General features: G+C 49.6%; 1 protein-coding gene across 2 annotated transcripts in view; it reads right to left on the reverse strand.

The window, feature by feature from the left end:
- The window catches only part of GNG4 (G protein subunit gamma 4), a 74,324-nt gene that overhangs the window by 27,050 nt on the left and 33,145 nt on the right, over nt 1–14,129 (reverse strand). For both annotated transcript variants that reach the window (XM_074385342.1, XM_039464265.2), the window contains exons 2-3: nt 8,261–8,372; nt 4,318–4,426 (exon numbers count right to left, since the gene is read on the reverse strand). In XM_074385342.1, the coding sequence (XP_074241443.1) occupies nt 4,318–4,416 (99 nt within the window). In that variant the 5' untranslated portion in view covers nt 4,417–4,426; nt 8,261–8,372. The remainder of the gene's footprint in view (nt 1–4,317; nt 4,427–8,260; nt 8,373–14,129) is intronic.

Genomic DNA, 14,129 nt, shown 5'->3' on the forward strand with positions numbered 1-14,129 from the left:
ATTTTTAGTAGCAATGGAGTTTCTCCACATTGCTAAGGCTATTCTCAAACTCCCAACCTCAGGTGATCTGTCAGCCTCGGCCTCCCAAAGTGCTGGGATTACAGGGGTGAGCCACCGAGCCCAACCTAAGAGAATAGATTTTAAGTGTCCTTACCACAAGAAACTAAGTATGTAAGGGAATTTCACAACGTATGCGAATTTCAAAATATCCTGTTGTACACCATAAATATACACCATCCCCCTTGGTACTGTCATGACAGTGAGTGAATTTAATTTTTACTTGTCAATTAAAAGAATTTAAAAAAAAAAAAAGAAAAGAAAACAAGAGCTGGCCGGGATGTGGAGAAGGTGGAATTCTTGTGCACCACTGGTGATGATGTGACGTGATGAAGCTTCTGTGGAAACAGTGAGATAGCTCCTGAAAAGGCTGAACATAAGGCTGGGCGCAGTGACTCATGCCTGCAATCCCAGCACTTTGAGAGGCTGAGGCAGGCGGATGTCCTGAGGTTAGGAGTTTTGAGACCAGCCTGGCCAACATATGATGAAACCCCATCTCTACTAAAAATGCAAAAATTAGCTGGGTGTAGTGGTATATGCTTGTCATCCCAGCTACTTGGGAAGCTGAGGTGGGAGAATCGCTTGAACCCAGGAAGCAGAGTTTGCAGTGAGCTGAGATCTCTCCACTGCACTCCAGCCTGGGCGTCAGAGTGAGACTCCATCTCTCAAAACACACACACACACACACACACACACACACACACGCACACTCACAAAAGGTAAAAAGTTTGAACATAGAATTACCGTATGATCCAGCAATTCCACTTCTGGGTATGTACCCAAAAGAACTAAAGTAAGCGTTCTAACAGATACTTGCATGCCCATGCTCATAACAGCATTATTTACAACAGGCCAAAGGTGGAGATAACCCAAGTGTCCATCAATGGATGAATGGATAAACAAAATGTGGTCTATCCACACAATGGAATATAATTCAGCTCTGAAAAGGAATGACGTTCTGATACAGGCTACAACATAGTTGGATTGTGAGAACAATCAGTGAAATAAGCCAGGAACAAAAGGACAAACACCGTGTGATCCCACTTATACGAGATACCCAGCGTAGTCAAATTCACAGAGGAAAAAGTAGAATGGGAATCGCCAGGGATGGGCAGGGCGAATGGAGAGCTGGCACTGAATGGGTACAGAGTTTCTGTCTGGGAAGATGAGAAAGTCTAGAGATGGATGGTAGCGATGGTTGCATAATACTGTGAATGCACCTAATAACACTGAATCAAATTGTACATTTAAAGATGGTTAAAATGATAAACTGTGTTACATGTATTTTACCACAACTAAAAAAAATAGATGTTTAAGGTTGCCCAAGAAAAAACAAAAACAAAACACCACCACCCATGTGTGCCCATGCATCTTCCGGACAGATGCAGTTCCTAGATTCTCTCTTCAATGGTAACATTCTGTTTCTGCCAACTCTGTTTCTGAACCAAATCTGACACAGCTGCCACTGGCCTACTCCCTGGAATTACCACAGAATCTGAATTAGCCTTGGCAGGCCCTCTGAGGAATCTCGCGGCCATGCTTCCATTACAGTCAGCACGGCAACGCAGTGGCCTATGCCGTTTGCTGTTGTTGCTGGTTTTTGAGATGGGGTCTTGCTCTGTTGCCCAGGCTGAACTGCAGTGGCATGATCTTGGCTCACTGCAACCTCCACCTCCTGAGTTTAAGTGATTCTCCTGCCTCAGCCTCCCGAGTAGCTGGGATTACAGGCGCACACCACCATAGCTGGCTAATTTTGTATTTTTTTGGTAGAGATGGGGTTTCAGCATGTTGGCTAGGCTGGTCTTGAACTCCTGACCTCAGATGATTCACCCACCTCAGCCTCCCAAAGTGCTGGGATTACAGGCGTGAGCCACCACGTCCAGCCTGCCTATCCCTTTGAATACCACCTGAGTAAGTGATAGGCTTTGGATCTGTGTCCCTGCCCAAATCTCACGTCGAATTGTAATCCCGAGTGTTGGAGGTGGGGCCTGGAGGGAAGTGATTGGATCATATGGCTCATGGGGGTGGTTTCTCATGAAGAGTTCAATACCATCCCCTTGGTACTGTCGTTGTGACAGTGAGTTCTCAGGAGATCTGGTTGTTTGAAAGTGTGCAGCATCTCCCCTTTTCTCTCTAGCTCCTGCTATGTAAGATGTGCCTGCTCAGCCTTCACCTTCGGACGCGATCGTAAGTTTCCTGAGGCCCCCTCACCCCACCCCAAGAAGCCAAGCAGATGCCAGCATCATGCTTCCCGGACCACCTGAACCCGAACCATGGTCCAATTAAACCTCTCTACAGATTACTCAGTCTCAGGTATTACTTTACAGCAATGTGAGAAGGAACTAATACAGTAACTCATTTGTCTTTGACTTTCCGCCTTCTTTTAGTGACAGTGTGTGTGCTGAAATGACTCTTGAAGAAGCCTTCATTTGTGAGGACACCTGGTGCCCACAGGGGCTCCAGGGGCAGTGTTTGTGGCAGGTGAAGATGCTATTACAGAATTTATCCTCCTTGCCAGAAAAGAACTCCCGGGCAAAGCAGAGCTGTCTTATAGCCCACACTGGGGCCCCCTGTTTCAGGCCTCCGGCCATGGGCTTGACAGTCGGGTTCTAACCTCGCTCTTCCTAGCGCCTCCCATGTTTACTCTCCAAGTTCTGTTGATTTTCTTGGTGTTTGCCTCCAATCCCACCTTTGCTGTCTGCTCTGCTCCGTACCCAATTTCTGCCCCTCCTTGCCTTTCCTGATGACTCAGAGCTTCAACTGACTCCCGCTTCTGACAACTCCGTCTTGCTGACAGGTTGGTTCATCTCAAACACCTGTCACCTCACGGCTCCTGCTTCTGCACCTGTGAGCCTGGTGCCCTCCTCCCAAAGCTCTCTTGGCAGCACGACCCCCAGCTCCTCCAGCTGCCCAGCTGTTCAACACGAGCCATGACGAGCTCACACTGGCCTTTCCTCCTCCACCATCAGCTTAGAACCAGCCACAGCTCACAACTCCAAGAAGTCTCTGAGCCATACGGAGGAGAGCGTCGCCTTCACGTGTCTCTCCCAGGACCCTGCAAGTGCAGAGCTGGTGCTCAGGAATGCCTCTCACCGCAGCCATCATCCTCTAAGCAGCTGTTCTTCTGTCTGCACAGCTGAAGCACCCCTTTCCATGCTACCGGGACTCGTTCTGTCTTACCATTATTTTCTGGGTGCCAACCTCGCTCCCTCCTCTAGCCTAGAGACCAAGGATGCTCCAGTAACATAGGTCTGGTGAGACCAACTTACATCACACTGTGTTCCTTCCTTGCGTCACACACCCTCATGTCACTTTCCGCGCATATTTTCTGCCTCCTTGGAGAGGCTGTACTTACAGAGCTCCAGGGTGAAGAATAACTGTCCTTACAGAGTCGAGTATGGGTGCTATCCCCCCGCACACCAGCATGAGGGGAGGGCTCAGGGAGGCTTTGCCCATAGAAGGCTTCAGGAGTCGCCCGTTGCTGTGGATTCTGTGTTTGTTGAATCCCAGATGCCCAAGTGAGACCCCTGATTTGTGCTCCCCAAGGCCACTGACACACTGAGCTTCCTGGCATCAGCTTGCTGATACCAGAGTTGGGGTTCCTTTCAACTCTGTTACAGTTGAGCCACGCTAACAAACATGGCTCGTTAGCGCCACGTTCACAGACTCGTTCAGAGGCACACGCTTTGCCTAGCCTCCTGCTCCCCTCTGAGTGGCATCTGGAGAAGAGGTGACTTCATCTTGCTTCAGTCCTCCCAATGTGGAGAGACCTGCACCCATCAGCAAAATGAATACGATGGGAGGTGTCTGGAGCCTTTCTTCACTTTCCCCAAAGGAATATCTGACAAACCCAGGCCTGGTTCAGAGCTCCCCCTTAACAATAATCCTGTCAAAATATCTGATGCTGTGGAACCTCAAAGGCACTGTATCACACAGCAGAGAGTGACTGACCTCATGGCTAAACTCTCTTTCCTGCTTATTGGCATGACAACGGAGCTAAATAGAGCCGAGATGAATTATGAGTCTATTTTTGGAGACTCCTTATGGAATTCATGCACACTGTGGATTCTGCATCCTTTGAACCCTTGGGCACGCTTAGAACTCTGAAGCAAACACTCATTTGTAAATGTTACAGCCGCCAAGGTTGGCTGGATGCTTTGCTGGGTGACGTGTTAACTCTCTCAAGGCTGCTTTGGAAGGAGGAGGAATGTTTTGAGCTGAGCTTCGGGTGGAGGGTGGGGCTGACGCATGCACACTTACCTTGACCCTGTCCATACAGGCTTCCATCTTTAGCTGCTCCACAGCTTTCCTGGCTTGGGAGATGCTAGTGGTGCTGTTATTGGACATGCCCTCTTTCATTCTACTGCCCCTAAAAGTAACCAAAGTTAAAGGGTTAGAAGAGCTGCTTTTCCAAGGGTCATTGTGTCCAAACGAGGGAGCATCTGGGAGCATGGGCAGCATTTGGCAGAAAACCCTCCTGGGATAAAACGAATGCCTCACTGGAGTAAGAGAACGTGATGCTTTTGTTTGGAAAAATCTTTCTCAGTCCTGGGAAGAGTGAGGAGAGAACAGATGGTTCCAGAGTGACTCCTCCATCACCCCCATTGCTGCCACCACCATCAGCACCATGACCATCAGTCATGCTTGGACATTTGTATGGTGCTCTGTGAGTCATCAATCACTTTCACACGTTTGTTCATTCATTCCTCTAGCAGCCCATAGAGTTGGTGAGACAATATTAACTTCTGTTTGGCAAATGAAGAAAGTGCAAAAATCAGAGAAATTAAGCCAATAGTTAAAGGTCCCATAGCCAACATCTGTGGATCCAGAACCCAAACTCAAAGCTTTGAAGCCAGCTGAGTGTCTCAAATGGCCTCTCCTAGCAATCTATGGCTCAAAGCACACGTTTCTAATGAAGAAATTGCTTTATTATTCATTTTAATTTGCTGTACTTCCAAAAAGTTTACAGACTTTGTGTTGGGAGTTTGTTTTAAACAATAAACACACAGACACACAGACACACAGGCTGTCTGTCTGTCACCTCTGTCCCAAGCACAGATTTGTTTTCTAGAGGGAGGTGGAAGAAATTCTCCCTAACCCAACACACATCAATGCCCCATGACTAAGACCACCGTAATGCTACCTGTTTCACAGAAACCATGTGCTACCACGTCACTGTTACCCCCTCTAATGAGAATCTGCTTCAAAGGAAGCCAACCACTGGAGCCTGCGAGCCGGGGACAGGCCACTGTGAGCAGAAACACAAGTGACACTAGCTCCCAATGGCACAGATGAGGTAGGAGGTGGCCCTGGCTAGCATCTTTTGTTTGTTTGCTTCTGTTTATATTTTATTTCAGTTTTAGGTTTGTTCCCCCACCTCACAATTGTTGGACTTTATTGTATTAATTTGAGTATGTAAAGCATCAACCATACTTTCAAAGTTAAAATGATACAAATTGATATTCTCACAGGTGGGGCGTGTGGCGGAGGGCACAGCTCACGTTACGGTGAAAGCAGCAGAGCCGACCCTCGGCCCCATCAGGCCCCTGCAGCTGCCCCGCCTCACTCCTTCCATAGTAGTGTGTACGTGGCCCTGATCCCCCGGCCCTTCCTCATTCTTCCTCTGTTCACCAGGAAGGGCCATTTCCCGCCCGTCCTGCCCTCCCTGCAGAGGAGAGTTCTGGCTGGAGGCTGCCCGTGGGCAGGTCCCGCCGGCGCACTATGCTTTCTTTGTTGTGTCCAGGAGACAAAATAAGCAGGTGGGAGCCCTTCTGGGGGGTCCATCCCTCCATGTCTCCCTCTCAGGCCCTGTGTGCGTGCCCACCCTCCAGCCCATGCCTGCCACGTGCAGCCCAGGCCCCTGGACCTGGCCTGCAGCTGGGGCTGAGCTCTCGGCCTCCAGCCTCTCCCTCGGCCCCTCCTCTGCGGCTTCCTTCTCTCCTGGCTCCATACTCAGCCTCCGTGGCATGACCCAACGCTGCCGCCTCTGTCTCCCAAGAGCCGTTTGCCTGTCTGGCCCTTTTCTCTGGCGCTAAACCCTTCCTCAGTATGGACCCAACTCCTCCCTCTCCACACTCACTGAGGGGCTGCTCAGCGCTGCTGGAGAGAACCCCCGCTCCCAGATTCCGTCCATCAAACGTCCACACTCCAGCCTTAGCGGGTCCCTCAGAGCTACCCAGCAATAGGACCCAGCAGTAGATGATTTGGGGCAACCAGACCATCTCCCCCTCCCTTCATCTTCCAGTCTTCTTCTCTTCCTCATGGCCTCTGACCTTTCCTCCTCAGCAGAGGACCTCAGCCCCTCTGTCCATACAGCAAGGCCATTGGGACAGAATCCTTAATGGCCACAGTGGCTCATCATGCCTCCAATGGGTATGGTGGCTCACACGCATAATCCCAGCCCTTTGGGAAGCCAAGAAAGGTGGATCAGGAGGTCAGGAGATGGAGACCATCCTGGCCAACATGGTGAAACCCCTTTTCTACTAAAAATACAAAAAATTATCCAGGCCTGGTGCTACATGCCTGTAGTCCTAGTCCTCGGGAGGCTGAGGCAGGAAAATCGCTTGAACTTGGGAGGCAGAGGTTGCAGTGAGCCAAGACTGTGCCACTGTACTCCAGCCTGGCAACAGAGCAAGACTCTGTCTAAAAACAAAAAACCAAAAAAAAAAAAAAAAAAAAAAAGAACCACTTTAAACAAAGCATCTCTTCCTTAACTAATTACAAATCAGAAGATCTTTAAACCTATCCATAACCTATAAGCCCTAGCTTCAAGAAATCCTACCCTTTTAGGCCAAAACCAGTGTGTGACCGCCATGTGTTGATTTTACAATCCTACCTGTAACTTCTGCTGTCCTGAAAATTGCCTCTGACTTAAAAAACCCTTACCTGCAAGCCACTGGTCAGGATTTGAGCATGAGCCGCCTGGTCCTCCTTGCTTGGTGCCTTGCAATTAAAAACCCTCCTTTTTCCAGGCGCGGTGGCTCACACCTGTAATCCCAGCAGTTTTGGGAGGCTGAGGTGGGTGGCTAACGAGATCAGGGGTTCAATACCAGCCTTGCCAACATGGTGAAACCCCTTATCCACTAAAAACCCTCCTTACTCTCACTGCAAAAACTCGGTGTGGATATCTGGTCTTACCATGCTGGGCAAGCAGATCTCAGTTTACTCTGTAACATTCTTTTTTTTTTTTTTTTTTTGAGATGGAGTCTAGCTCTGTTACCGAGGCTGGAGAGCAGTGGTGTGATCTGTGCTCACTGCAACCTCCACCTCCCGAGTTCAAGTGATTCTCCTCGTCAGCCTCCTGAGTAGCTGGGATTACAGCCATGCACTACCACCCCCGGCTGATGTTTTGGATATTTAGTAGATACTTGGTTTCGCCATGTTAGGCAGGATGGTCTCAAACTCCTGACCTCAGGTGATCCGCCTGCCTTGGCCTCCCAAAGTGCTGGGATGACAGACGTGAGCCCCTGCGCCCGGCTGTGCTCTGTAACATTCCGATGGGCTGCATCTTGCGGCACACAACTCAGTAAATGCAAAGCTGGGGCTGGGAGACCAAAGCAAGGTGCTTGCATCCCCAGTGCTTCTCATCAGACTTGACTTGGGGCACAGTATTTAGAATTTCTGGAAGATGATGGCATTGTGCCTTTGAGGCCATCCTCCCTAACTATGACTTCTGTCCATGAGCAGTTGATAAGTAGCTGTCAGTGGAGTACAGAAGCCGGCCTTCCCGGACAATGCCTGAAAGACGGCTATTGCCAGTGATGACAGACCCCTGAACCTGAGGGGACCCAGCAGCTTAAACTGAGGGTGGGGAGGGAGCAGGTGGCTGACCTCCTCTCATCCTTGCTGGACAAGGACGCTCACCGCAATAGCAGCTCTTTTCTTACAGCACGGTTCCCCAGCCAAGGCCCAGCAGCTCTCGGCAACGGCTCAGTTCTCCTCCTCTGCTCCCCCAAGAAGGGCACATCCACTCACTCAGGGGATAACGGGAGGTGGCCAAAGGTTTCTAAGGGCCCTGTGTCTTCCATGGAGGGTGGGAGAAGGAGACAGGACAGCGATAGTTGCTAGAAGAAAATGATTCTTTGAGGACCTGCCCACCATCCAGGATCTTGAGAGCTGAGTGTCACCCAGGCCCCCACACGTACTCCTGGCGAAGACACTTTTCTCCCTCTGCCCCTGCACGGGGTAAGTCACCCCCTCTTACCTGCTGAGAGGCAGCCCCGTGACAGGCCTGGACAGGGGACAGAGGCTGGCGGCGGCAGCAGCGGTCAGTTGTCAAATGAGAGGCAGATTCAGAGCTGCTGCTTTGAGGTCACCTGAAAGCACAACCAGAGATGTGTCTAGAGGTGTGGGGACCCCCTGGCACTGCTCTAGCATCCCCACCCACCCCATCCCATGGTTGGCCTGTCCTCAAGCTCAGTAGCCTTCCCTGCTAGCCTGGGGACTCCGTATCAGACCTTGGGGAGATGGGGAGCTCAAGGCAGACAGAGAACCCTCAGATCTGGCACAGTGCAGACTGGGAACACAACTTCAAGGCCACAGGCCACCCCGGGCCTCACCAGACTGCTCCCCTGGTCCCCGCAAACCTGCATGCTCGGCTGCTCTGCCCCCAACACAAGCAGCCCCAGCTACTGCCAAACGCGTGCCAAATGGAAACAGGTCATATGTGTTTTCTTCTTCTAAAAATATACACCTTTCATAGAAAAACGTGCAGATAGAGAAAATTATAACAAAGAAAATAAAGATCAATAATAATGCCTTTTCCCAGAGATAACTATGGTTAGCCTGTTGATGCATAATATACTTACAGACATTCCACATTTGATTTCAGCCAAAGGACATTTAACACGGAAGAGAGCTGACAACTCGAAAGCTCTCTCTTTTTATTTTGTATTTATTTTCTGAGATAAGGTCTCACTGTTTTTGCCCAGGCTGGAGTGCAGTCGCACAACCATGGCTCCCTGTAGCCTTGAACTTCTGGGCTCAAATGATTCTCCCACCTGAGCCTCCTGAGTAACTGGGACTACAGGCATGCACTACTGTGCCTAATTTTTACATTTTTATTTTTTTGAGACAGAGTCTCACTCTGTTGTCAGCCTAGAGTGCAATGGCGTGATCTTGGCTCACTGCAACCTCCGCCTCCCCGGTTCAAGACATTATCAATTTCTCCTGCCTCAGCCTCCTGGGTAGCTGGGACTACAGGTACCTGCCACCACACCCAGCTAATTTTCGTATTTTTAGTAGAGACGGGATTTCACCATATTGGCCAAGATGGTCTCGATATCCTGACCTCATGATCTGCCCACCTCAGCCTCCCAAAGTGCTGAGATTACAGGCATGAGCCACCACACCCAGCCTTTCCAGGTGATTTCAATGTGCAGCCGTGTTTGAGTCTAGCCAGAGGGTCCCACACTCTGGTGTGTGTCAGTCACCTAGGATCTCAGGCTCTCACGCAACAGGACTGGTGGGGGCCTCTGGGAGGCTGGATGCTGCTACTCATAGCCTGGAGGGAAACACCGGCATCAGCATCCCCAGGAACTCAGTAGCAATGCAGAATCTCAGGTCCTACCCAAACCTACCGAGTCAAATCTGCAGGCTTTGTTGTTTTGAGACGGTCTCGCTCTGTTGCCCAGACTGGAGTGCCGACACGTGATCTCAGCTCACTGCAACCGGCACCTCCTGGGTTCAAGCGATTCTCCTGCCTCAGCTTTCTAAGTAGCTGGTATTACAGGCATGTGCCACCACACCCGGCTAATTTTGTATTTTTAGTAGAGACGGGGTTTTATCACGTTGACCACGCTGATAACAAACTCCTGACCTCAAGTGATTAACGCCTGCCTCAGTCTCCCAAAGTGCTGGGATTACAGGTGTGAGCCATTCATTTCGCCCAGCCAAACCTGTGTTTTAACCCAGGTGATTCAGGTTAGAGTTTGAGACACTCTGAGCTAGACCAGCAGGGCCTTATGGTACTGCCTTATGCAGGGTCCAAGAGGAAGAGCCTGGCTGAAGATACACGAGTCCATCCTAACAGCGGTGGACAGCAGAGCTGCTGTTCTCTTGACCCTGAATGTCATTCATAGCCCCATCAGCTTGTTGGAGTCCTCTTTTAGATGACTTACTAACTCTAGAACAGGCGTCCCCAAACTTTTTACACAGGGGGCCAGTTCACTGTCCCTCAGACCGTTGGAGGGCCGCCACATACTGTGCTCCTCTCACTGACCACCAATGAAAGAGGTGCCCCTTCCTGAAGTGTGGCGGGGGGCCGGATAAATGGCCTCAGGGGGCCACATGCGTCCCGAGGGCCGTAGTTTGGGGACGCCTGCTCTAGAAGCTCTTTGAGAGGCCACACCTCAGAAAAGACACTATCAATTTCTCCTTGCCCTCTTGGCATTTGCATAGCATCTTCCATCCAATGGTTGAAACGTATTTTAGATGTCAACCCACCAGCCTACCCCAGCAAGTGCTTTCAGACACCTTCCCTGGTATCATTACTATTTCTCAAAAGAACACGGGTTATTGGAGCTGATGGGAATTTAGCTATTGGATTCCTTTATCTGGTTGCTGAAGAAAGCTGTTTTTTTTTTTTTTTTTTTTTTTTGAGACGAACAGAGTCTGACTCTGTCGCCCAGGCTGGAGTGCAGCAGTGGCACAGTCTTGGCACACCGAAACCTCCCTCTCCCAGGTTCAAGAGATTGTCCTGCCTCAGCCACTCAAGTAGCTGGGATTATAGGCATGTGCCACCATGCCCAGCTAATTGTTGTATTGTTAGTATCTATGGGGTTTCAACATGTTGGCCAGGCTGGTCTCAAATCCCTGATCTCAAGTGATTTGCCTGCCTTGGCCTTCCAAAGTGTTGAATAATCCCAGGCATGAGCCATGGCACCTGGCTTTTTTTTTTTTTTTTTTTTTTTAAGAGAGAGAGAGAGGGGGTCTTGCTCTGTCACCCAGGCCGAGAGTGCAGTGGTACAATCAAGCTCACTGCAGCCTTAATCTCTCAGGCTCAAGTGATCCTCCAACCTGAGCGTCTGAAGTAGTTAGCAACATACTCAGCCAATTTTTAAATTTTTTGTACAGACAGGAACTCACTGTATTGCTCAGGCTGGTTTTGAACTCCTGACTCAAAGAATCCTCCCATCTTCACATCCCAAAGCACTAGGATTACAGGTATGAGCCACCACTCTGGACTGAAGGCTGCTTTTTAATAGCAGTAAATTTTACCAGGATGTTTTCAAAAGCTTTTCTTCCCTCTCAAAAGAAAATATATTCATCTTTGAACAAATTGCTGTGTTTCATTGTGAGGGAGTGAGAAGACTCACTGGCTGGACAGGAGCTGACTGGGAGCCCCTCAAGGGCAAAGGCCTTGTTTTCTTAGCTTCTGTGTCCCCACTGCCAAGACAGGGTGGGCATGCAGTAGCTAGTCCGTGTAAAGGTGGCTCTCGTATGCAAGAAAGAATAAACTCAGGCTTCAGCAGTGACTTTAATTCCCCATGGCTGCTGTTGTTTCAATTCTCTTTTGTTTTTGTTTTTGTTTTTGAGAGTGAGTCTTGGTCTGTCACCCAGGCTGGAGTACAGTGGCACCATCTCGGCTCGCTGCAACCTCCGCCTCCCAGGTTCAAGCAATTCTCCTGCCTCAGCCTCCCGAGTAGCTGGGATTACAGGCACCTGCCATCATGCCCGGCTAACTTTTGCATTTTTTAGTAGAGATGGGGTTTCACTTTGTTGGCCAGGCTGGTCTTGAACCCCTGACCTCAAGTGATCTGCGCGCCTTGGCTTCCCAAAGTGCTGGGATTACAGGCTTGAGCCACCATGCCTGGCTGTTTCAATTCTTAAATGAAGCTAAATTGGCTCCCTGGGTTATCCCTGAAGGATAATGACCCAGAGTCACACAGATGTACTGATGGCCCCAACAACTTGTCTTATTTTGAGAAATAGTGATGATACAGGGAAGGTGTCTAAAACCCCTTCTTAGGGTATGGGGTAGGTTGGTGGGTTTCATCCATTCCAAACAATGGATGAGAGATGGGGCCATTAGAATTAATTCAGTCATCTAAAGGAGAAGCCTCTAAATGGTGCTAGGCTTTGAGGCACAGGCAGGGTCTCTGCCTTCACGGAGCTTACTGCCTGTTGAGGGGTGCCATGGACTGCTGGAATCACCATGCTGATTAATGAATGCATTCTTAGAAGGGAGGCGCCTGCCTCTGAGTGTATAACCAAAGAAAGTGACCTGGACTGTAGCATCTATGTTGCTTTCTATGATAGGTTCTGAAACTATAGAAAGGAATGAGACTTGCTCACCCTTAAAGAGCTCCGGTGCTCAGAGGGAGATATATAAAGAAGCAATGATCGTAAATATTGTCACTGGTGTATGTGAGCTGACTGTCCACAGAATCCATGCCCCCCTTCTCCTCACAGGGATGTCATTGTGGCAGGGCACCTAGCCCTGGGTTAGATTTTCCCCAGGGTCACTTGCAGCTACGTGTGACTTTGTGACTCCTGTCTTGCTAACAGAGATGGTAATGATGAATGAGTGGAAATATGGATGCCACTTCCAGGCCTGGGCTTTCAAATCCCATCTGGGGACCTCTGAGCTCTTTCCCATCACACATGACCATGTCTGCAGCTTAACTTTAACAAGGGCAGATGAGGACAGTGGCCTGAGTGGTGCCTCCAGGTGTGGTCCCTGGACCGGAAGCATCGATGTCAACCTGGGAGCGTGTCAGAAATGGAAATGCTTGGGCCCACTCAGACCTACCGAATAGAAGCTCTGGGGCTGGACGTGATGGCTCACGCCTATAATCTCAGCACTTTGGGAGGCCAAGGCGGGTGGATAACCTGAAGTTTGAGAAGTTCAAGACCAGCCTGGCCAACAATGGTGAAACCTTGTTTCTACTAAAAATACAAAAATTAACCTGGCATGTTTACAGTTGCCTGTAATCCCAGCTAGTTATGAGGCTGAGGCAGGAGAATTGCTTGAACCCAGGAAGTGGAGGTTGCAATGAGCCGAGATCACACCACTGCACTCCAGCCTGGGCAGCAGAGTGAAACTCTGTCTCAAAAAAGAAAAAAAGAAGCTCTGCCGGGTGCAGTGGCTCACGCCTGTAATCCCAGCACTTTGGGAGGCCGAGCGGGCGGATCGCAAGGTCAGGAGTTCAAGACCAGTCTGGCCAAGATGGTGAAATGCTGTCTCTACTAAAAATACAAAAATTGGTCAGGCGTGGTAGCAGGCGCCTGTAATCCCAGATACTCAGGAGGCTGAGGCAGAGAATTGCTTGAACCCAGCAGGTGGAGGTTGCAGTGAGCCGAGATCACACCATTACACTCCAGCCTAGGTGACAGAGCGAGACTCCGACTGAAAAAAAAAAAAAAAAAAAAAAAAGCAGCAGCTCTGCGAGTGGAAAGCATTTAACAAGTCCTCCAGCTGGTTCTGATGCTCAAGAGAATCTGCGAAGCATGGTCCTGAGGGAGAGACAGAAACAAAATGGATGAAGCCCACGTCCCCAAATCTGCCGGGAGCTGAGCAGCCCCGTTAGCCTGGCTTCTTACTTCTGGGCTCGTATGAGAAAGTGAAATGCATTTCCACACATTTCCACACTCTTTAATTCCCTGTGTTTCTGGGTCTCTGTCGCAGCAGCTTTCCCTCTCACCAGCTGATACAGTACTTCAACGGAGGTTGGTATACGGGGACAGCTGCCTTGAAAATGCTTTTAAGTCTGAGTCAAAAATCCTCATTTAAGAGCTTCTATTTGGGAAACTCAGTATCATAAGTCACTCAAGTCTAACAAGGATTCCAGCTGGTGAAACTGTGTTTACTTCTAGGGTCTAACCCTAGAATTCTGTTAGATGCTTGGCCACAAGATAACACTGCTTTTGCACCAAAGTTCAGGCTGGGTTCTCGTAGCGAATGTTCAGCGAGAGCGTTGATCAGATTTCCCCGTTTTCAGCTTTAAGATAAATTGGTTTTGAATTGTCACAAGCATTTAACTGAGTTGACATCTTGGAGTTTCCCCAAGAATGGAGGTCACATTCCCTTCCACACAGGGATCTAAAGGGAGGGAAGGCTCACACCTATAATC

This window comes from Saimiri boliviensis, chromosome 14 (assembly GCF_048565385.1).
Source record: "Saimiri boliviensis isolate mSaiBol1 chromosome 14, mSaiBol1.pri, whole genome shotgun sequence".
NCBI classification, from domain to species: domain Eukaryota; kingdom Metazoa; phylum Chordata; class Mammalia; order Primates; family Cebidae; genus Saimiri; species Saimiri boliviensis.